Source organism: Erpetoichthys calabaricus, chromosome 1 (assembly GCF_900747795.2).
Source record: "Erpetoichthys calabaricus chromosome 1, fErpCal1.3, whole genome shotgun sequence".
NCBI lineage: Eukaryota > Metazoa > Chordata > Cladistia > Polypteriformes > Polypteridae > Erpetoichthys > Erpetoichthys calabaricus.
The window spans coordinates 103,945,767-103,971,761 of NC_041394.2; the positions used below are offsets into that span (position 1 = coordinate 103,945,767).

The 25,995-nt window shown below is 36.0% G+C and overlaps 1 protein-coding gene across 1 annotated transcript in view; it reads left to right on the forward strand.

Annotated features, from left to right (window-relative positions):
- atxn10 (ataxin 10) overlaps positions 1–10,198 on the forward strand; it is a 197,018-nt gene extending 186,820 nt beyond the window's left edge. The window contains exon 11 of the mRNA XM_028804614.2: positions 9,600–10,198. Within this exon, the coding sequence (XP_028660447.1) occupies positions 9,600–9,784 (185 nt within the window). The 3' untranslated portion in view covers positions 9,785–10,198. The remainder of the gene's footprint in view (positions 1–9,599) is intronic.
- Positions 10,199–25,995: the final 15,797 nt, after the last annotated feature.

Here is a 25,995-nt window from a genome sequence, read left to right on the forward strand (position 1 = left end):
TGTCAATTAATATATAAATAACTACAGTAATCCCTCCTCCATCGCGGGGGTTGCGTTCCAGAGCCACCCGCGAAATAAGAAAATCCGCGAAGTAGAAACCATATGTTTATATGGTTATTTTTATATTGTCATGCTTGGGTCACAGATTTGCGCAGAAACACAGGAGGTTGTAGAGAGACAGGAACATTATTCAAACACTGCAAACAAACATTTGTCTCTTTTTCAAAAGTTTAAACTGTGCTCCATGACAAGACAGAGATGACAGTTCTGTCTCACAATTAAAAGAATGTAAACATATCTTCCTCTTCAAAGGAGTGCGCGTCAGGAGCAGAGCATGTCAGAGAGATAGAGAGAAAAGCAAACAAATCAATAGGGCTGTTTGGCTTTTAAGTATTCGAAGCACCGCGGCACAAAGCTGTTGAAGGCGGCAGCTCACACCCCCTCCATCAGGAGCAGACAAAGAGAGAGATAAAGAGAGACAGAGTTTGTTTTTCAATCAAAAATCAATACGTGCCCTTCGAGCTTTTAAGTATGCGAAGCACCGTGCAACATGTCGTTTCAGGAAGCAGCTGCACAAAAGATAGCAACATGAAGATAATCTTTCAGCATTTTTAGACGAGCGTCCGTATCGTCTAGGTGTGCGAATAGCCCCCCTGCTCAATCCCCCTACGTCAGGATCAGAGAAAGTCAGCGCAAGAGAGAGAAAAGTAAGCTGGGTAGCTTCTCAGCCATCTGCCAATAGCGTCCCTTGTATGAAATCAACTGGGCAAACCAACTGAGGAAGCATGTACCAGAAATTAAAAGACCCATTGTCCGCAGAAATCCGCGAACCAGCAAAAAATCCGCGATATATATTTAAATATGCTTACATATAAAATCCGCAATGGAGTGAAGCCGCGAAAGGCGAAGCGCGATATAGCGAGGGATTACTGTATACAATTGTCTTTTTTATTAATAAATTGGATTAACTTTTTTCTTGAAATGTGATCAGTTACCTTGACTTACGTGTAACAATTAGAACCCAGATTCGTAGGCAAATGTAAAGAAAACCCTTATAGTATCATTGTTGAAAGTCTTAATTATTTTATTTGCCACAGGCAAAGAAAGTAATTAACAAAATAATAAAATATTTTACCATTGTTCTACTGTAAAATGCTTTAATTCAGTTTTTATGTACACACAATTTTTTTGAATATCTACTCTTATAGAAAAACAAATATTAACAATTGTTTTTGAAAACCATCAGGCTTATTGTACACTCACACACACACACACACACACACACACATATATATATAATATATGTTAAATTTTGAACAACTGACACAGAAGCAGAGGTCTTGACCTGGGAAATTGCCAGATCAGGTTTCCTAAGGTATTGGCTGATACTTTGTTTAGACATGGTCTTGGTCTGGCAGTTAACCAGAAAGCTCTGGGATGGTTAGCATGTGTTAAAACAACTTGTGTTACAAAATTACTTTTAATTTTCTGGCCCCTTACATTAAAACACTGTCACTGTTTTTCTAGTTTCATATTTAAAGAAGAAGCTCTAGTGTTTAATATTTGGTAGATATTATGTGTTGTCTAAAAAATAGCTAGTTCACTTTTCTCACTGCTGACACACATTTCTTTGTGTAATGTTTTTCTGTGTTGTGAAATTACATGTTATTTAGGAGCAGGTGTTTCAGCTTACTTGATAGTAATAATGAGTATTTTCAACAGTATGAATTTAAATTTAAATTGTATGTTGTTTGAAAAACAAAGGTCTCACTTCACCTCAGATGTATTGTTGTAGCCTTAACAACAAGTATGATCCGTCAACAGCAGAATATAAAGAGTATATGCTGTGTTTTATATGGTATCAGAAAGCAATCGAATTATTTATCAGAAACAATAAAAAAAAATTTTTTGAGTTTTTTGAGCCAAAATTGTATTGGGAAAGTTGTAAAAATGGCAAAAATTACAAGTAATGGGATTAGGTCCTTTTCAGTGTCACCTTAATGTTGTACAGTCAGTATTAGTTTGTCATTTTCTGAATTGCAGAAGGTAATTCTTGGATTTCAAACAAAATTAATAGTGTTGCAGTCAGGTTTTAGAACTTTGACAATACTTATAATAATAATAATAATAATTCATTACATTTATATAGCTATAGTTTTAAAGTTATTGTTCAGTTTGTATAATTTAAAGAAGTTCAGAGTGATGACTGCAATTTATTTTCTTTCAGTTTTTCTGGGCTAGAGGTGATTTTGCAACCAGTGAGTTTAATATGTTTCATTATGACAAAAAATGGCTAATTCCTAATAGGAAAATGACTAAGTTTGTAAGAAACACAGTGAATGACGCTGTACATGAATAATACTGCCCTTTCAAGAATGTAAAATTAAACTGACAAACTGATTGAGTAATGTTTTGGCTTCACATTCTCATTGGTCTAAATATATAAGTTTAATGGCACTAAGTAGCAAAATCATCTATTATTCACATCATGCTGATCAAAAAGACTTGTATGACCAAGCCACTTTATCTGCTAATAATTCACCAAGATCAGTGTCCAAGGTCATGTTGGCATGGATATCTGAAAGAAAGACCTTATCAACTGAGATAACCTATAGATACAATTTGAATACGCCTCCACTGTGATATACCTATATTTACAATTATTTGAATTGCAAGGAAAAAGAAAAGCAATGAGCTCTGTATCATTTGACTGCAAATATCAATGTATAGTATGTTAGGATTAGGGAGTTTTATCAAGAGCAGTCTGTTGAGTACTTCAAAAAGGAGTGTACTTTTTGTAGTTTATAAACCCTAAAATATACTTACAGTACACATAAAAATGGACCTTTGCTTGCTGTTGATCAGTAGTAAAATGAAATAATATTTATTTGTCACCATATTCTCTGAAAGCAGACAACTACCTGTATGGTCCTTGGTCCTCTTGAAGAGAATTCAAAAGACCAGAGTGCTCGTTTTCACAGTGGATGGTTCTGGTGGCTCTTTTATGCTGTCTTTTGCATTTTTTCTGGTGAGATTTAAGTTAAATTATTATAATGGATGGATATTACCATATAAGGCACTGTAAATACTAGCAAAGCAATCCTGTTCACCTTGTGACAAATCATTTCTATTCTAAAGCATGAGATCTAACATTAGCAATGACCATCCCTAGGTACCAAGACTGTATACATGGAATGTCTGAATTATTTTTTTAATTCAAGCTATGACCTTAAGTATTTTCTAGAATTATCATTAGTAATCTACATCAGTATATTATAATCTGCCTAAAGTGTTTTTCTTATACCTGAATAATTTATTGGAATAGAATAAATAGTACATATTTGGGAAGAGATAAAGAGCTACTGTTTTTGTGGTATGTAAAGTGTGGATAGAACTGAATGAAGAAAAGGTTAAGACTTATTAATTTAAGATACAATATTTAAAGTTCATTAGATAATTAAATGTTATTTATCAGATTAATCTCCTTTTATATTAATTTTTTCTTAGTTATATTTATCATGCCTGCACACTAGAACCTATCTTCCATAGTATATTCTTGGGGAACTTGTCAATTTTAAACTAATTTATTAAAAAAATCCCTCCTTTAGAATTTGTATGAGATTATTTTTTGCTTTCCTTTTTATTTAAACAAAGAAGCTGTAAAAGCTAACACTTATCCTGCATTGGTAAACGCATTCTCTAGTCGTTTCATTTGCATTAGTCCTCTATTTAGATTTGCAACAAACAGGCCTGTGGCATTATTCTTGTAGCTATGGAAACTTCAGAGATCCTGCTTGTATAGCTGGGTCTTCAATAAAAGTGCTTAAAGTAATAGTGGGATTAAGTTTAAACCATGTTCAATTTTACTTCTTTGGACAGAATTAAAAGGGAGTAATGAGAATATTAGATCAGGCTCACTCTAATCTTCTATCCTACTTCAGATGCTCTTGGCCTGATCTTGGCTATCTAGCCTGTCACAGCATGCTAACAAGGCAATTCATGTAATATTCATGACTTTGTTTGTATAGGACACTGCCATTGAAGAGAAGTATTTATTTTCAAATAGACAAAGTGTGTTACATATAAATGAGGCCATAGAGGAGTTTATGAGCAAATTTAATGACACAACTTTTGCAAAAACATGATTGCTTCCTCAAAGTCTGATATCTCTGTGTATAACTATGAATCTTATTGTTTTTCCCCATAGGAATAACATAATGCTAAGTAAGGTGGTGATATTGTGAGTTCCCGAAAATAGTTTGTGTTCCAGAAATAACACTTGAAATTATTTGTTGTTCACTAAAATATACCATATAATAACTGTATATTTTTTATTTATTTTTCAAACTTAGTATTTGTATGTATGTTTTATTTATTGTTAAACATGTTTTCAGTCACTTGCCAGCGTCCTAATTAGTACCCCTAACTAATATCGAGTTTCACCTTTGCACTCAAAACATCATGACTATAAAATTATTGGACCTAACTAGTTGTCAGAAAAGCTGGGATGCTGTACTATTTCTACTGTATGTCAATGTGTCCTGTAGTTTTTGCAAAATAGCTAGTATTGACTTTGTATTTTGACCTCCTTTTTCATTGCCAGAAATTTTTAGATTGGCTAGGCTAATATATTATATATATATATATACTGTATAAGTAGATATACCCTTGGAACCATTCTAGAACTTGTTGGCCTGAAGGGATGTACCTCACTGGCACTGTTAATCTGATATCATGCTTCATTCAAATATTGCTCTACTCTGATGTTCTTGATTAGTACAGTATATGACTAGATTCTTTTCTTTAAGTTGCCAGTGAGATAGTCGATCACATTAATGTAGGAACCAACTTTAGACTTAATCACATATCATATTCATGCACATGCCTACCTATATCAACATTTGGACAAGCAGAACTGCACATTAATCTAACATGCATTTTTAGGAATGTTGAAGGAAAACAAGAAAACTTAGAGAAACCAACATTGAGACTTGGAAGGCATGGCATACTCCACAACAGGCATTGCATCAGCTGGGATTTGCACAACAAAGACTGTGGACCTTTGAGGCAGAAGTGATATACATTATGAAATTAATTGCCCTGCATGGATAAATGGAGAAGGTAAAGTGACTTTATTTGAATGAAAATCTGCTAAATGATTTATTCAATTTCTGACATCTGTTCAAACATATAACTTAACGTTGTTTTTCTGTCAAAATAAAAAGTGGAAAATTAACTGTGAATGTTACATTTGTAATCCTTAATTTATATGCTTAAAAAAAACGTGTAGGATGTCTCAAGTAATAAAACATGGAGATGGTGTGTATTATGTATAGACATAAGACAAATTAAATACATATATTGCTCTTCGGCATTAGGCTAGGAACTGAAAGATGATTAGGTGATGTCTTTTTATGTAATTAATCTAGAACAAAGAGGCTGTCTTGTCCTTTATCATCCTTTGCAATCCCCCACAAATAGATCTCATGTAATAAAAGTAGTGTGCTAAGCTATGTATTTCAAATAAGAATGAGTCCCTTTAAAGTGTTAACATAGTCAGTAAGACTTTAATTATATGGGTACTTAACAGTGAGTCAATTTACAGAAATAATGATTATGATAAAAAAATTAGAATGTTAAAGCCCATGCACTTTTTCATAATTGCATTTTAGTTTGGTTCTAGGTTGGCCTTGAGTCTAATTTTGACAAATGTTTGTGGAACAAATTTCTTCCTCTATTTTGATGTGGCTCGGATCCAGAAATTGCTAGTCCATGTTCTACTTCATAGTTTGGCAGAATAGCAAATGTTGCCCAAATGAAATGAAAACAAAAAATCATGAAATTTAGAAAACAGACACACAAGTTCAAACTGTAGCTTTGTAAACCCCTGTTAACAAGGTTCAGTTTGTTTCATCTGATCATGAAAATGATCCCTTTACTTTGCTGTCTTATTAAGCTATTGTTAGATAAACAGAATTTTTTTTCACAATACAGAATTGTACAGCCCCCACGTCTGCAAAGAACAGACATCTCGAAACTAGCTTGCATCTGCAGGCACAGTTGTATAGTGCTATACATATTTACTTCGTGTAACAGTTTCAAGATTTCCACCAAAGTTCATGAACTAAGATAATTTGAAATTTTATAAGTTTTTAAAAAATATTTGTAAATGTCAGAGAAGTTCAGTAACAGAAGGATTACAGTTTAGTGTCAACTGTTGTGAAACAGTAAATGAAAACTTTACTTTAAGCCTAAACAGTTGCAGGCAATCACAATAAGAGAAAATCACTAATTATAGACACAGGTTTCATAAGGCTCCAACTTCTAGTAGAGAAGAAGTTTCCATCAGAAAACTAGCTGTCTAGATTTATATCCAACAAGCAATATAAGAAATTAATGATCTGTTGAGACTATTCACAATATATTTTACTGGTGGAACAAGCAGACCTATAATCCTAAAATAAAATGCAATTAAAATCTGTAAAAGATAACAATACTTCTTATGTTTTCTAAACAGATACAGCTCCTGTAGAACTAATAATTTATATTATTACTTCTGGTGGCTCTTTACAGCAAGCAGAACTTTTCTATTTTGGCTACACATTCACTTGTTTTTAATATGAAAAAAATACAGCTTGACACTGATCACATTGCCAATGTAACTTTGGTAAGTAGTGGTGTTTGTGTATTGATCAGCAGATGGTGCTGCTGTCCTTTTGTCTTTATCCCATTATTATGGTTATCAGTTGATTTTGAAGTTACTTTGCCATAAACACACAACCACAGATTGCTTTGCCATCCTCTATTGATGTTTAATAAAGTTATTTGGTTAGTGGTCATTAAACATAATACTAACATTTGACTATGAATTCTGAACATGCATATCCATATCCTGGGGGATTATCAATAGATGGGCTTAAAGGAGACCATGCTTTCATTAAAATAAAAATTTTTTTTTTTTTGCCCATTAGAAAAGTGTCCCCAAGTTTGCATTTTATATACAAGGGGGTACCCAAAAATAAGCCGAATTGAAAAAAAAAATTGTTTTAATAACTTTTACTTACTGAAACTTTAGTCTCCTTCAAAGTACTCTACCTGTGAATGAATGCACGGGTGGAAACATTTTTGGAAATGTCACTGGATCTTGCTCTGTGCGTCATTTTCTTGTTCCCGCATATGAAAAAAAACTTAAAGGAAAGCATTTTTGTACCGTGGAGGAAGTCAAAGAAAAATCGCTGCAGGCATTGGACAACGTTCCTCTTTAGCAATTCCAAAAATGTTTCCACCAGTAGGAAAACTGTTGGGACAAGTTCATTCATTCACATGGAGAGTACTTTGAAGGAGACTAAAGTTTCAGTAAGTATAAACAATTTTTTTTTTCAATTCCAGTTATTTTTGGGGACCCCCTCGTATATAGATTTCCAGAACGTATCAGGCTATATTCAGAATTACTTCTTGCTTGTCCATGTGCTTCAGCATCTTGTTTGCTTATTCAGTTTCACATGATCACCTCCTTTGATGTGCTTGAAGCTCAGCAGGCATTGCTATTACTGTGTTCTTCATCACATAATTGGCTTCTGTAATTTGCTTCTTGCCAAGCAACAACAACATTTATTTACAGTATATAGCACATTTTCATACAAATAATGTAGCTCAAAATGCTTTACATGATGAAGAAAGAGAAAATAAGAATAAAATAAGAGAACACTGATTAACATAGAATGAAAGTAAGGTCCGATGGCCAGGGAGGACAGAAACAACAAAAACACTCCAGATGGCTGGAGAAAAAATAAAATCTGCAGGAGTTCCAGGCCATGAGACCTCCCAGCCCCCTCTAGGCATTCTACCTAACATAAATGACATCAATCAGTCCTCGTTGTATTCAGGGTTCTCCTGTAAGGACTTGATGATGACGGTCATGTGGACTTCTGGTCTTTAATCCATCAATGTAGGGACATTACGGTGCTTTGATTAGGTGGTAGTGACGCAGATCGCCACCACAGAAAACCGGAAAAAGAACAGAAAACAGAGTTGGGGTTAGTACGGACCAGATGTTGCTGCTCTTCCTTTTCTTTCTGTCATGTCTCTTATCAATTTACCATTACAAACACATGACCACAGGTCACTTTGACAAAGCTCCTGCTACGTTAAAATTTAGAATTTCCGGAACAGATCAGGTCATAAGCTTTTGATTAAGACCAAAATCAACATTCTAGCCCTAGTAGCTCACAAGTAATCCAAAAAGTGACAGAGAAACCTTAGTATTTTATAAATATTGATTTTTTGCCAGTTATATTTGAAAACATCCATTAATCAATCTTATAACCCACTTATCTGGTTCTCTTGATTATAAAGAGTACTAACAAATTAATAGCAGTCGTGAAAATATGTTGTTAGCCAAATTGCTATACACTCATTATATATATATCTGTTTAATTTATGTAAATCAGCTGATTACTGTTACTAAGTTTTTATTTACTTTTTTTAAGGTAATGTTTCATTTAAAATTTAATCGTACTGCTAGTTATCCTTTTGCTTATTGACTTGCTACATTTGGAGATATATTTTTTGTGATTATGGGCTAAGATGGTGAAAGGTTAGTGGTGTGTAGGTTTTAAGGTTATTATTGTCAAGTGCAAAGAGTACAGAAAAATTTTCTCTTATGCTAAAGAACATGCAGCATCTCGTTGCCCACATCCTAGTGTGTATTTGCTTAGCTCGTGTGCTGCTCAGTCAGTGTAACATCCAGGAGACAAGAACTAATCAGGCTAGTTTCAATACATTTTCCAAAGAATGCTATGAATACATCCATAACAACATATACATCATCTTTGATCTGCTGCATTATCTTCTTGAAAGCAAGCTAGAATATGTTCACATGTGATTCAGAATGTGATAAAAATGGGAGTACTACTAATCATATTCATTTTAGATTAGAACTGCTTACAATAAATAATGTTTTACCACATCAGGGTAAGCCATCAACCTGCCTTTTGTTGTTTACAAGAATTATATTGTTTTTTGTGGCATACCCACATCCATATCCAATGCATTTTAGAGGGTGACCTGTGATGAACTAGCTCCATGTGCAGGTGTGATTCCTGCTGTTTTCTTGATGCATCTACAATAGTCTCACCCCTTTGCAACCCCAAAGTGATTTTAAAGGGTTCAGGAAAATGAAAAATGGATCATTTGTGCAGTACAAGCAGCACATAGTTGTTTTTTGCAGTGTCTGTAACTTTTTTGATTATTTGCTAATGATGTCATGAACTTTGTACTTTCTGTTGGGTTTGCAATTACAACTAGTGGTTGCACAACAGTAAGTAATTAAAGCGCTCTGCTTCTTTTGGCAGAATGTTTTCCCTTGATTTGGAGAAAAGGATTAGTTACTGAAATAAATCATATAATGTTAAGACACAACTTATAACTAATGCTTCTGCTTGTCATTCATGGTTATATTCTTGTAAACATGATGTTTTTCATATTAAAATGCCTGATTTATGGTACAAACATGATTTTATTAGGTAACTTCTAATCCTTGCATCTATATATTTTTTCCATCATGAATAAAAACTTAAATCCTTAACTTGCTATCTCAGTTATAAACCAGTGGGCAATATTCACCATCAGGAATGTATTGGAAGATAACCAAGAGAATCAAGAAATTATAAGGCAAATGAAAAGTCAAGGCGTGGCAGATCTTTCTGCACTCAGAGATCTGGGTTTTTGTGTGGAGGAGAGAGATGGACGGCTATTGTTGAAACCAGTGAAGAAAGGAAAGTGATTCAGTTGGAAGAACGGTGTGTATGTTGTAAATAAAGGAGTACATTTGTATTGTGGAAGCTTTATACCTTAATTTAAACCAGGAACCATGCATTACCATTAGTATGATAATGTTTCCCTCATGCATTCAAATGTAAATGGAAGTTTGATAATAAACATGTAATTTAAAATTGTGATATTCAGAAAATAAATGTCTCTCTTTTAATTAAAGATGGTGAAGTTACATAGTGATAATAGGCAGTCATTCTCTGTTATGTTGTCATGGCTTTCATAAAGTGTGTTCCAAAGTCTGATTTTAATTATGCACCATTGCTTTGTACCATCTTAATTAAAACATATTTTGTATGAGTCTTTTAGCCATGTAACCTTATTAGAACATGGATTGCACATCAGTAAATTAATAATTCACTAATAATTCTGAATACATGTCCTGGACTTGTTATTTAGCTATTGTCTTCTTGGTTATGAAGACTGCGTTAATTCTGACTTCTTTGTGCTATCTCCTGATTCTGTTTCTCTGCAAACTGTTGTCGCTTTGCACAAGTGCAATATCCTTTCACATTATAAGCTCACAGGGGGTCTTCAGCTCATTCTAACACATTATTTCATGTTTAGTGAAATCCCATTGTTCTTATTAAATGAACTGCCACATATAAGTCCAGAGCATAGTACACCAACACAGTTTATAAAAGACAGAATTTCATTAAACAAAAACAAAACATATGCATTGCAGATCTCAAAAATAATGTTCATTATGTTAGATATGTGCAATTTGGTAGATAATATATTAACTAGATCCATCATTGACAAAAATATAACTACTCAATATACAAAAACTGCCTCTACAGAATGCCAACAAGACACAGACAAAGTAACAAAATTGACTGCTACAATTTTTAAAAACCAAAAAAAAAAATGCAGCAGCCTCTTAAACACATATTTTATGTTTTGGCCCTAATTTAAAGTGTTATACCTAAAAGGGTCTGTCAAATATTGGCAGGTTGATCATTCTGGAAGCTAAAAGTTAAAACCTCCTACTTTTGTTTATTTTAATTTTAAACAAACCTGCAAATTGAGATCACAGCATACACTCTGATGTATATGCCACATTAATAACTTCTGAAAGGTATGTTAAGGGGAGGCCTAAGCCATTTAAAGGGAGGGTTTACATGTCAAAAGGAGAATTTTACAATCGGCTTCAGTATTGCCTTCCTTTTTCACATGCCTTCAGAGGATAAGCATCTTGGCACCCATTTAGTTTTGCACAGACATATTCCCTTCTGTAATTTAGCTCATCAAATATGTGTCAACTCAATCTCCATTTTATCCCCTTAACCAATTTTTGGATTTTTACAAATTTTACCCATTTTTAATTTTAATTTTGGAAAAGACAGAATGGATGGAAGGAAGGTTGTCATTACGATTTTTAGTTCAAGTTCAATAAAAATTTGATCACAAAAAAGTACCATTAAATATACTACACAGGTACTTTCACTGTAATTCCAAGGAGGTAACCCAGTGAAAAACACTGCTAAACATAGCATCACTCTGATGCTCATCTTATAGATCTCCATAAATAGCAGGTGCCCCCAAATATAATAACAGTATTGGAAAGGCATGTTAAAAACAAGAAATTACATGTTAAAAGCACATTAATGCATATTAAGGATTATAATCTTTAGACAGACTATTTTGCTCTAATTTATTAAGTATTACTTCATATTACTTCTAGTCCAACAATTCTTGGAGACTTTGCATATGTTCCAGGACAACTGATGAATATCATTTCAATATGTTCTGGGTCTTCATGTCATGAGCCCTGCCTGTTACACGTACTGTTGTTGAAGAAAGTTTGGGGTTCTACTTCAAAGTCATCCCATATTGCAGAACTCTGCATATGAACCTCGTTTTGTATGCTTATATTTATAATTTCATTCTATTCGTCAGTGTTCAGAATTTATGACGACAGAACAGAATGGAAATGTAGACTAATCAGTAAGAGGAAAAGCTTCTTGGATGCGCTTAGCTCCTGCTTCACCACCACAGACGGGTACAATGTCAGTCTTACAGTTGACTCTACCCTCACTTGTGAATATGAACTTTGGGCACTAGGCAGTTTTTTTCCATAGCCTCAATTAGGTGTTAATAATCCCAACTGTATGAGACTTTTCTGTAAGACTTTTTACTGCACAGTGGAGATAATAGTCTCACAAGATACCTTCAGCCAACAGTAGAGATACAACCCTTAGGTTCTCAAACAGGATAGTCTCCAAGCACTATGATATCTAATTTGTGAAAATCATAAATAGAAAAGAAGGCCAGATGTGCAGTCAGATGTCTTTGGAAGATCAAGGGTTTGGCCCATATGCCAGGTGGAATCGGCACTGTCTCTCTTGGATCTGAATTATCTTGAGCTATCTGCTGGAGTGTCTGTTTCACTACCTTGCCATAGCCTTTCATAGGAAGACTGAGGAATCATAATTAAATCAAACGTATCTAGAAGTTTTCAGAGTATGTACCATTGTAGATCAAGCAGGAAAGTTGTGACAAGTTTTCTGGTCAAAATCAGATAAACCCCATTTGATACTATTGAGTATGACCTCTTCCATTGCCTACACCATTCGAAGGCTCAGAGGAATGTTAGAGTTATCACACTTGTGGAGGAAGAAGAGAAATGGTTAGGTTTTGGTGTTCATTTGACATATTTTGCGGGTGTTCCCTTAACACTAGAATTACCAGAGCCTACGAAAAAACTCATAGATCCGTCCCACCTTAAATCGCTTCGCACCTTTCCATCAACTGCAGGTGGAAGCTGCTGTTGCTGTACTTTGTATATAAGAGCCAGATCGAATGTTATTTACTTATTTACCCTTATTTATTTACTTACTTCATACAGCGTAAAGTCACAAGTAGACTGCAGAGCTTCCCGTGTACAAATACAAAGTACAGCAATGGCAAAAGTGCGATGTGCATTCTTGCTCCGATGTAGAACCGTCGTTATCATCTAAGTTTACCTCTGTTATAGCATGTCTTTATGTGAAAACAGCACTGCCAGATTGGGAGGGGGGGCGTGAGGTGGCTTGGTGGGATCGTAAACGTGACTGAGAGAATGAAACTGAATTAAAAAAAAAAAAAAAACAAAGCTAACCTTTACAAGTATCATACATTTACACCGGCTGTTACAGACTGAAATCAGATGTATGTTTTTATTCTAAAACAGTAAGAATAAGAGCAACTCACTTCTCAAAACGGACTCGTCCAGGGTCGAACCCGTGAAGTTTTGATTACCAGTCAACAGTTGATACCGTTGTGCCACCTTTCTGCAGTTATATTCTTGAATAGAAGCGCACTTGTTCTATTATATTTGTACCTTTTGTGAAAGTGTTTATTTTATATTTGGAATTCAGGCTTAATACGTTATACACTTCATGTCTACATTTTGTCAATTATTACTAAAACATGAAAAATGTTTCTGTTTTAACAATGTGTTTACTGTACATAGATTGTTGTAGACACGGAACACACATGAAATGCATGTGTTCCAAATAACGATATAGTGTTTATAAAAGGTGTCATTTTGCTTGACTTCTCACTCTATACAACTCTAAGCAACTGACACGCAGGTAAACAGACTTGAGCTGAGAAAATTGTACGGCGGTGGGGAATGTGATAGCAGACTGCTTGCTGCTTTTCGACACATTTGCAGGACAAAAGACGTTGATGGAGAGGTGCGAATCGATTTAAGGTGGGACGGATCTACAAGTTTTTTCGTAGGCTCTGGTAATTCTAGTGTTAAAGTTGGTCACCATTGCCATGACTAGGAATTTTTTCAGTTTCTCATCTTTTTTCCTTGTCTGTTTAAATTAATAAATAACTACATTTTGGGTATTTTAAAGGTCAAGGAACATTGTGCTAATATTAACATTTCTCATGTGACACTATTTTGTTTTTTGCATGGGTGGTACCATTTTGAGCACTTTTGTTGAGCTGGTTGTTATGCTGTTTCCATGCAGGGTCAATCTGAAGCGTACGACTCATGTCGTCATTAAGTCATAGCTATAATGGTTATCTTTATATACATCACATTTGTCCATGACTGAATTCTTCCAAAAACCTTTGCTTTTTATTCATTTTTGTTTCTCTATCCCTGGTTTTAAAATCATTGCTCTGCTTTGGCTTTGGCTCAGGTTACACAATTCTTTTTTTTCTTTTATTGTATGTTTCTTTTTTTTTTTCTATTTTTTGATATTCAATCTGCCACATTGCTTTCTGACAATGATTGTTTCAAGCCTTTAGTTAGTTTTGCCTGATCATTCGTCTTTCTGGTTTTCATCCCTTGCTGCTACATTGTCTTTTGACATCTCCACCACCACTTTAAAAACTGCTGCCACGTTGTGTAATCAGCACACCCATAAGGCATACGACATGCTCTCACAATTGACACAGTGTATTACTATCTATGGCATCTTATTAATCACTGTCATTTTGGGAAGTGGTGACAATAGTGGATTTTTTGGCTTTGTTTTGGACTTGACAGCCTTTAGTTAGTGAACTTTGTCTGGCTTTTTAACACACATCTGGTTTATCTACATTAGTGTAGCAGTACCAAAACTAAAATGAATGAGGTGTGTAAAAGATGAGATGTGTATATTGTGTGTGGAATATAACCCGAACACAGATAGACACAGAGCCACATGTTCTTAAGCAACACACTCTACTTTAAGTTGCCTCTACAGCACAGTGCACAATCAACCATAATTAGTGCTCAGTCCTTTTTCTCTTCTCTCTTTCGTAGTTCTTTTCTGTTTCTTCTGCCACCTCCACCCCTCAACGCAAGCTTTGTCGTCCTCCTCTCGACTCTGGCTCTCTGAATGGAATGAGGCGGCCTCTTTTATACTACACCCGGAAGTGCTCCAGGTGCTGTTCCATCATCTTCCAGCAGCATTCCCGGATGTGGCAGAAGTGCTGCATGGGCAACCGGAAGTACTCCAGGGGCCCCCGGATTATCTTCTGGCAGCACTTCCGAGTGTGGCGGAAATGCTGCCGTCCAGGGCTCCGCAATTATCCAGACACCCCCTGGTGCTGGCCACGGGTCCCAGCAGGGTTGAACTTCCAAGCCCGTGGCCCCGATGTAATCCAGGGGGGTCACACTCTCATGTTTCAGGAAAAGTATTGCTTCTCTCCAGGTCATTCCATAAGAAAGGCATCCTGGCTGGGCAAGGGCCCCAGCCGTCTGCCACATGATATTTACAGGCTGCAGGAAAAATTAAAAGACATACATAAATAATGTCATATGCCATGACTTCTCTCCTGCAGATTATAGGAGAATTAAAAAATGGCACCCAACAGTTTGCTCATCCAATTTCCAACTTTCTGTGGACTGTAGTAGTGTTAAAAAAAAAAAAAAAAAAAAAAAATACCCAATCCTACTGGATATTCCAGGGATCCAAAAAAAGTTTAGTGCCATTCCAAATTAATGTTGCATGGTTTTTGACATGTAGCCTAATACTTACCCAGTGGATTGAGTCTGCATTGTTAAGATCAGTTGTTCTTGAGCTTTTTTTTTTTCTCATGACCCAATTTTCAGTTTTTGTGTGTTTGAGACCCAGAATCACTGGCCATCATCATCCTGGGGAGGGGGTCTCCCTATGAAAAATAGCCATCAATTGTCATCCGGGTGTGTCTTCCCCAATTTCCACCATTTTCCCCCTTGGACACAGGTTGTGAAGGAGCAATGGCATTTGCTTCAGCTGCCTGAGGCAACCCATCGCAAGGCACTCCTCAAACCGTATATGACCCATTCCCATTAAGTATTATTGTGATGCACAACTCTTTGCGACCCAAACTGAGACAACACACAGCCATAGTCTAAGAACCTAAGGTTTAGATAGATTATGCTTTATTTGTCTGAAAGGGAAATTGCAATTTTATCCAAAATACGTGATATCTTTACCTCGATGATAAGCCATTAGAATGAGCTGCTACAATATATTCCTGTTGCTTTTCTACTGAATTATGAGAGGAGGTAGATAAAAATTACTGAATGCCCCTCGTAGAATTTTAACTTGCAAAGTAACAGTCATTTGCTCAAAATGCATTACTAAGTTAGTTTAGAATGTTGCCTACAGAGGTCTAGTGGTACAAATTTGTACTAGTCTCTTTATTTAAAAAAGGGTTTATCTACTGAAATAAATGAAAAAAATCACCAATCACAACGTAGGTGAAACTATAGATGACATAATAGGTTTAGGCCAAAAGATGGGCAACAGGCTCACAAAAAAAAAAAAAATTGAGTGTAAACATAAATGGGGACTTTTCACTTGTCCTTCTGAGACAAAAGGTGGTATCTGAGTCAATGAAACAGAAAAAAACATTGTCAATTTATAACAGCAGCAGTGACAAAATATAAAAGCTATATTTTTTTCTTGTGGTGAAACAGGGCATATTGTTCCAAATTGCCAGAAGCTTCACGAACACTGAAGTGTGCATACTTTGTGAGGGTTTGCAGGATGAACACTTGTAGACAAGCCTTATGTAAAAAAAATGTTGCTGGTATTATAAATGATACCAAGATTTCTCTCTAATTGGTCCTGGGACCACAGAATATGTTGTTAGAACCACTCTATTATGGAAATTAGGGATAACATGCATTACTTTGAAAAACAAACCAAAAGTATTGTCTATTGTTGGAAACCCTATTAGTAATATATTTCTTCTCCCATCTGTTTATAAGTGGGGCTTTTTGATCTGAAAATAACATTTTTTTTTTAATTATTCAAATGAATTTCATAATACTTGGAAATCTGTGGTTACAGAAATACAACCCATTTACAGAGCAGCAACAAAAAACATGAAATAGTTGAGCCCCTTAATGTAAAAAGAATTTTGTCAATGTCTTTCTTCAGACCCCACTTATTGAAATATCAGTGTATTACTCAATAATATAACATAATATTACTCAATGTATTCTTAATAAGACCTGATGTTCAGGGTTACAATCTCATCAAAAAAATGATTGTTCTATTGAAAGCTACTTGATGCTCTCATCCTAGAAAGAAAATATACACATTATCTAAACCAGAGAGTCACTATCGAAAAAATGTATTCAAGAAAATCTTCAAAATGGTTTTAATGCATCATTGGTAAGTCCCACTGGTGCAGGATTTTTCTTTTGTGGAGATAAAACATGTGGAGTTAAGATCAGATATTGATTACCATGAATTTAACAGTTATAGTGAAAAATATTTACCCAGTCCCCTCAATACCTGTTATTACCAGAATAGATAAGGGATAAGAGTGAGCTGAAAACCGCATTTAATACTTCATCCATCCATCCATCCATCCATTATCCAACCCGCTATATCCTAACTACAGGGTCATGGGGGTCTGCTGGAGCCAATCACAGCCAACACAGGGCACAAGGCAGGAAACAAACCCTGGGCAGGGCACGCACACACACACATCTACACACCAAGCACACACAAGGGACAATTTAGAATTGCCAATTCACCTAACCTGCATGTCTTTGGACTGTGGGAGGAAACCAGAGTACCTGGAGAAAACCCACGCAGACACAGGGGCATTTAGTACTTCTACCAGACAATATGAGTTTAGGGTAATGCCATATGGATTAGCCAACTCACCTACTGAATTCCGATCTTTTATTAATGATATTTCTCTTGATGTTGTGGGCATCTTTGTTCTAGTTCACATTGATGATATACTCATCTTTTCTAAAAATCTGGAATCTCACATTCAACATGTACAAGAACTACTATAACGTTTGTAAGAAAAATCATCCCTTTGTCAATTTAAAGAAATGTGAATTCCATCAGGATTTTGTTTTATTCCTTGTCTACAAAATAACTTGTAAATATTTGGCCATTGATTAATTTAAAGTCACAACAATCTTAAATTAGAAATCACCTGAAAGTTTGAAACTGATACAAAGATTTGTCAGCTTTTCCAACGGCTACCATAATTTCGTTAAGAATTTTAGTTTGATGACTTCTCAAATCTCTCCTTTAACTAAAAAGAGTCAAAATTTGTTTGGATCTTCTCAGGATTTGGCTTTTGGGTTATTGCAACCTATTTTGGTTATAAGTCGTCAATTGGAATTGTTTTCCATAGACTTAATTACAGACTTTCCCCCCTTTAATTGGTGGTGGTTGATTATGTCTCTAAGTATGCTTATTTTGCCCCAGTCAAAAAGGTATATTTGGCTTGGGACTTGGCAAATGTTTTCCTTAATAGCAAAATAAGCTGCTATTATCATTACTATTATATAATAAAAACATGCATTTGATTTGAGTCTATAATACCCATTGTAAATTTTTGCTGCTTGTAAAAGTCTTTTTTTTTTTCAGTTTTATTCTCTCAGTCAAGTTTACATTGTACAATGAACTTGCCTCTCCCTCTCTGAGTTGATGGTGTTTATATCCAATCTTTCACAAGAACAGCAATGACCACAGTTAGTGCTGTGGTTAATGCCTGGTCAGAACTATTTGTTTTACCGACAATCAAAGATACGATGCCCTGTGACTGCTATCAAACTATAATGTGGCATTTGCAGTTTGACAACAAAGACACCCGTGTAGAACATGTGAAAAACAGCAGATTTGCTGTGCTCTCGGACATCTGGCAACATTTTGTTGAGAACTGTGTTTTGAGTTACAACCCACAGCAACATGTCAATGTTAATGTCAATTTATTTATACTGTATAGCACATTTAAAACAACATGGGAATGCTGTGGCCAAAGTGCTTTACAATAATAGAATAAAACGAAAAAAACAAACAAATAACATAAATAGAAATAAAAATATATGAACATAAATAAAAATAATATAAATAATAAATAGAAGTGATGTTATACGATCACAATGAGGAAACCATCAGTATTACTGAAGGTCATGGAATGCAAGTGAATAGAAATGAGTCATTAATTTTGTGTTAAACAGTTCAATTGTAGGCGACTCCTATATATGATGAGGTAAAGAGTTCCACAGGCGAGGAGCAGCAGCTGCAAAAGCCATGTCCCCCTTGGTTTTACACTTGGTACGAGGGACAACAAGAGACAACTGACCAGAAGATCTAAGCACTCTGGATGGCTGGTGTAAAACACATAATTCAGATAAATAGGCAGGAGCAAGCCCATGTAAAGATTTAAAAACTAGCAACAAGATTTTAAAATCAATTCAAAAACTGACAGGCAGCCAGTGTAAAGAAGCTAAAATAGGAGAAACAGAATCATACTTTCTTGCCCCAACCAGAAAGCGAGCGGCAGCATTTTGGACCAACTGTAACCTGTGTTTCAGGGATTTGCTAATCCCAGAATACAGCGAGTTGCAGTAATCAAGGCGAGAAAAAATAAAACCATGAGTAGCTTTCTTAGGATCCCTAGAAGATAAAAAAAGGCTTGATCTTACCTAATAGACAAAGCTGGAAAAAGCAACTCTTGACTACAGAATTTACTTGTTTCTCAAAAGAGAGGTTACTGTCAAAGACTACAGCAAGATTGTGGACTTGAGGTCTGCAAAAGACAGAGAAAGAGTCGAGAAGTCCAAGACCAATTTGGGCTTTAGCTGATGGACCCACTATAAGCACCTCCGTTTTATTTTGATTCAGATCAAGAAAATTATTAGCCATCCAGGATCTTAGTTCAGAAAGACAGTTGTGTAGTTGATTTATTGCAGAGTTGCAGACAGGAATATAAACCTGTGTGTCATCAGCATAGCAGTGAAAAGCAATGTTAAATTTCCTAAAAATAGGTCCAATAGGATGAAGATATATAGAGAATAAAATAGGACCCAAAATGGATCCCTGAGGAACACCACATTTAAGAAGAGCAGTAGATGAAAAAGAGGAATTTAAAGTCACTGAAAAGTGTCTACCAGTTAAATATGACCTGAACCAGTTAAGAGCAGACCCTTTAAGCCCCACAAGATGTTCAAGCCGCATCAGCAATATCTCATGGTCAATAGTGCCAAAGGCAGTGCACAGGTCAAGGAGGAGAAGGACCACCGCGTCACCTGAGTCAGTAATAACAGAGATGTCATTGAATACTTTCAGGAGGGCCGTTTCAACACCATGAAAACACCTAAAGCCAGATTGGTAGATCTCAAATAAATTATTGGAGTTAAGGTGATCGACCAATTGATTATAAATAATTCTTTCTAGAATTTTAGCCAGAAATGGCAGTTGGGAAATTGGGTGAAAACCAGCTAAAACCCCGGATCTAATTCTGCCTTTTTTAGACAGGGATGGACCGCAGAATGTTTAAAAAATGAAGGTACAACCCCCGCACTTATAGAATCATTGATAATGGCTAGTAAAGATGGGCCCAAAACATCAAAGGCTTCCACTAAGAGACGTGGTGGAACAATATCAAGAGGGCTGGAAGCTGGTTTAAGGGTGTCAATAGTTCTTTTTAACTGTGAAAGTGAGACTAGATCAAAGGATTCTAAGACAATGCCCTGTTTAACAGTAGGAAGTTCATAGCCAGTTTGAACAATGCCACAGCGGATAGTATCAATTTTGCTGACAAAGAATGATAGAAACTGCTCACATGAATGAACAGTGTTATTTAATCCCATCACAGAATGAGGGTGAATGGCCACATTAATTGAATTAAATAAGACCCTAGGATTCTTAGAATGACGGGATACTAAATCAGCAAAGAAATCATGTTTAGATTTCTTAACGGCTGCCTGGAAATTGAATAGAGAAGTCCTAAAAATCTGTTTAGAGACAATCAGTCCATCTTCTTTCCAACGCTGTCCAGCAGCTCGACAGGCACGGTGCAGCGATCGCGTAGCATCATTTAGCCAGGGAGCAGGTCTTCCCTTATTACTGCGTATCTTGGGTGTAGTAATTGAGTCTAAAACCGTTTTACAAGAAGAATTAAAGTTTAAGACAGAATCATCGATACCATTATTTTGGACATGCACATCAAGACTAGAGAATATGGTTTTAAATTCGGATATAATAGAAGAATTTAAAAAGCGAGCACAGATAGTAGATGGGACATCAACAGTAATATTCATATCCATTATTATAGAAAAGTGATCAGTGAAAGAAACATCGCATAAATCAATATTATTAACTGAAATATCACGAGTAAGAACAAGATCAAGGGTATGACCGAGAGAGTGGGTTGGCGTATTAATATGCTGGATAAAATCAAACGAGTCCAATAGTGATAAAAAGTCATTAACCAAAGGTTTCGATTGACAACAAGCGTGAATGTTAAAATCACCAACAATAAATACTTTGTCATGGGAGTGGGTAATATCAGCCAGGAGATCAGAGAATTCAGAAATGAAGGTATCATTAAATACAGGAGGTCTATAAACCACGGCAAACAACAAAGAAGGGGAGCTGCACACTTTGAAAAGTTGCAGTTCGAAGCTACTAAACGGACCCTTTGTAAGGCTCTGACACAAAAACATACTTTTAAAGACAGTGGCAATGCCCCCACCACGAAGAGTCAGCCGCGGAGAGTTTAAAAATGAATAACCTGATGGTACCAAGTCAGTAAAACAGGAAGAGTCACCATTTAAAATCCAGGTTTCAGTGATGAAGAAGAAATCCAGATTATTTGAGGTAATAAAATCTTACTGTTGATGAGCAACTGTTTCTAAACAAAGTCTGTTGTCCTTTCTTGCAATACATCTCAACCAAGTCTGACAAATTTGACATAAAGTTTTGGATTGCGGCAGATTTTTTAAGAGAAAATACTTTTTTAAGAAAAAATCCTAGTCATCCCAAAGAAGAAAGACTTTCCAAGATTGTGGTCATAAAGCCATTTCTGGACAAAGGCGGAACCGTAACAACAGACAACTTCTTCACGTTGCTTTTGCTGGCTAATAGACTACTGCACTGCAAAACAACTCTGCTTGGCACCATAAATAAAGAGGCACGGGAATTTCCACCTGCAGCTAAAGTCACTTCAGTACACATGCAATTCTCCACGCTAGTGTTTAGATCTGGCAGTACCATGCTGGCAGTGTATGTACCCAAAAAGAAGACGTCTGTCTGCATTCTCAGTACCATGCAGTATATTGTGGAGATTGGGCAAAATCTTGAAAAACAACACGTTCAAATGACATAGCGCTTTCAAATAATGGCATTTTCGTGCATGGATGTGTGTGTGCTTGCACAAGAGAGGCATAGACAGATTTGATGTCATTCAGGTGGTTACTGGAATATAAAATAAACATTTTCACAAAGGTATAACAAAACAAGTGTGGTTTTATTCAAGAATAAAACTGAATAAAAATTAAAGTAACAAGATACCAAGAAGACATGATTCAAAAGTGTTTTGTGTGTCTGCTTGTATCCCTTCAGCGCCATCAACTCAGAGAGGGAGAGGCACGTTCGTTGTACATCCAGCCAAGCAGACATGTTTACGTTGTGTCGATTGATATTTGAACTTCAGTTTTTACACATTGACAGCCACATGTAAATTAAATAATTTCTTTTTCTTTGGTTATATTCCTGAATTAAAGCGCACTTGTTTTGTTATACCTTTTGTGAAAGTGTTTATTTGATGTTTAAACTTCGGTCTTCACACATTATACACTTCAAGTCACCATTTTGTCAATTACTACTATAACATGAAAAAAGTTTTAATTATGTGTTGAACATTTACATACATTTATCCAGAACATTGTAGACACAGAACACGCATTAAATATTTTTTCCAAATAACAATATATTATTTATCCTATACAGTTCAAGGCTCCTCACACCAGATAAACAGACTTGAGCTCTAAGAATTTTGCATCTCATTTCAGCTGTATCATTGGAAGATGAGATAGCAGGCTGCTTGTTGCCAGTGTTGATTGACATATTTGCAAAACAAAGATGATGATGAAGAGGTGCGAAGGAATTTAAGGTGGGCCGGCATTACAACTTTTTTCATAGGCTGCAGGGATTCTAATGTTAAATGGATATGTATTATTTTATTCTATTTTTATTGTTCTCAATTTGTGTCCCAGTTCTCGAGATTGTTCTGTGACCATATATTGTAGGGCAGAGGCCAATAGTCAGACGAAGTAAGTTAACAAGGACTTGGATAAGTTTCTGTGTTGCACCTTTAACTCCTGTAAAAGCAATTGGAGTGATCTGTTATCTTTGGCTTAATTCTTCAAGAATGTTTTGTCTCAATCAGCGTTGTGCAGTTCTCAAACTCTTGTTTTTAGACTTTCCATTTCTTCATCTGTTTCCTAGTATGCCTGAGTACCCTGCTGGGCTTGAATTGTTGTGGCAACTAGTCAGTAGAAACCTAAAAGTGGTGGGAACTTTTTCCAAACAGTTTGTGGACAATAAACATAGATCATACTCTATTTTTTGAGTTAAGCAGAAGGTGTGACTCACTATGCAAGACATCCGCCTGAGGGTTCCATCCCTTAAACTAGCACCATGTTTTATCAGTCCCTATGTGGCAGTCGGGTTGGTCCTGTATCTTATAGTTGAGCTTTGTTGGCTCATTTAGGATTTATTTAATATTTCATGTTTCCAGGTTTTAGTAGTGACTATTTGGTATTTTTGGGTTATGGCCCCAATGATCATTAGGTGCATTTACATGCCCTCAGTAACCCACTAATGGAATTCCTCAAAAATGGTAGAAATAAAAAAAACTTAAGTGGCAAAATCACTTAATTCTTGACAAGTCATTTGACATCTCTGTAACTAGGGGGAAAACAAGAACGTGACACTAGAGAAGCGTGAGGAGCAGGACAGAAGAATGAGCAGCCTGACAGTTGTATTTTCCTATTCTGGATGCACATCTGGGTTAGTGTCAATCCAGATTTTTCATGCAGTCAAGTCAGGGTAGCAAGCAGAGTAGATGCAGTATTAGATATGACAACTACTCTCAGTAAGCCCAAATTCACCTATGCTGATTTGCTTCACCTTGTCCATTTTAAGTGCAATCATCAGACCACTGCACGAGATTTTGTTCAGGTTCAGATGCCATCCTCCTGCAATGCTGGGAAAGGGTTTCATCCAGTGTCAGCCACAGCCTCCAGGTTGTGAAACACTATCTTAGACCATACTTTATTTCCATATAAGATGGGGACTAATAGCTTACCTAGGTTTAATAAGGCATGTTGCTTGTGAAACAATCAATTTCTAATTGAAGAAAAGGGCACTTGGGCCAATGACAGGAAATGGGCAGGGATCTGAGCTACTGTAGCCACCCCTTCGTGCACACCACTGAATGGATTCCTACCAACTGCTATTATAATAATTATAATATGTTAATAATAATTCATTATATTTCTCACTGTTTAAAGCACATTTCACATTGAATGGGGAGCGAAGTCAACCACCACTTATGTGTAGCATCTACCTGGATGATGTGATGGTGGCCATTTTGCACCACTACACATTAGCTAGTAGTGAAGTAGTGAAAGAGAGATAGTCAATTAGAGACAGGGGCTTATTAGGGGGCCAGAATGACTAGGCCATGGAGAGCAGTTAAACCTGGACGGCAGGATACACCCTACTCTTTATAAAGGATGCCCAGGGATCCTTTATGACCACAGAGAGTCAGGACCTCGGTTGTCCAACTTATCCAAAGGATAGTGCCATTTTTACAGCACAGTGTTCGGATCACTGCACTGGGGCATTGGGATCTTCATTTGGACCACAAGGTAGGTGCCCTCTGTTAGCCTCACCAACACCTCATCTGGCAGTGACCCAGGCTTTTTCCAGATGGTCTCCCCTCCAAGTACTAGATGGAGTCAAACATGATTCATTTCAGATGGATGACCTGTTCCAAAGAGCATGTGGTATGGCTGCTGATTCATCTATCTCATCACTAGACCTTTAGTTAATATTAAAGTCAAGTCAAACCTGAAATTTCTGGGGATCTTAATAAGACTAGTTAGCAGAAAAATGTGCAAAGCAAAGTAAAAACATTGTTCAAATAAAAATAAAAGTAAATTCATATTTATATCAAATGTAATATACGTGACATTTAGCCATCATTGGAGTATGAAAGTGCATACCTCTGTATACTTCTCTTTTTTCTTTAAGTTCCCCTGTTTTTTAATTACTTGCTAAACATCCAACATTAAGATTGTGTAATCTTACAGTAAGTTTCAGATTACAACATTGAAACAATTATAATGAGAATAGGCCATTCAGCCCAGCATACGTCATCAATCTGTATTCAGTGAAGTTTTGAAGGTCTCTGAAGTCTTCCTGTGCACCACACTACTGGGTAACTTATTTCATGAGTCTATGATTCTCAATGTGAGAATTTCTGATTGTAGACCACACCTTAAAGTAACAGCTGGGATCCACTGTACTAATTCCCTTAATAATTTCAAACACTTCAGTCATGTCTCCTATTAATTTGTTTGCTGAAATTGAAAAGTTCAACTTCTTCAATCTCTCCTTATAGCTTATAGCTCTCAGTGTCAGTTCAGTTGCCCTTTTATGTACTTTCTCTAGCGCTGTTATGTCATTTTTGTAGCCTGCAGGCCAAAACTGCCCAAGTACTCTGGGTGTGGCCTCACCAGTGCACTATAAATTTAAGCATAACCTCCTTTGATTGTGCTCTACACATCGTGCTATAGAACTTGCCTTTTGAGTTGAAATGCTGGCTGAGTTTATTTCTATTCTGCTAGTGGCAAAAAATAGCAGTGAGTAAATAAGGGGTCAGAAAAAAATATGCAGACAGGAGGTAGGCCAAGTTCTAGTTCATTAATAAGAAAATAATGAGCATCAGAACTTAAACAACTGCCAAAAACCAAAATCAAAATAACAACCAAAAAATTAAAATGGTGAGATCAAAAACAAGAAAGTTCCTCTAAGAAACGCAAAAAGGTTTAATATATCCTAGAAAAATGAGTGCTCATTGAGGGCACCTTTTATCCTATCAACCTGATGACATTGAGCACCCCATCATTTCTAGTTAGTTACAGAGACAAGAAATAAACAAATGACAGCACTCATTATAAAACAGTGAAATTATGCAATTTATTTTTATGCATCTTTATTAAGTGGAAAAATGAAAAACCAACATAGAAATCTCCATAACCAATAACCCTAACTGGAATCAAGAATTTAAAAAATATATTCCTTTGCAAGACCAGGAAAAATTTAATATAAAGCAACCTTATCACAACTTTTAGGTATCTTAGAGACAAAGCCTCTTCTTGAGTTTAATGATCAGAGCAAATAGTAACACTGAGAGAGC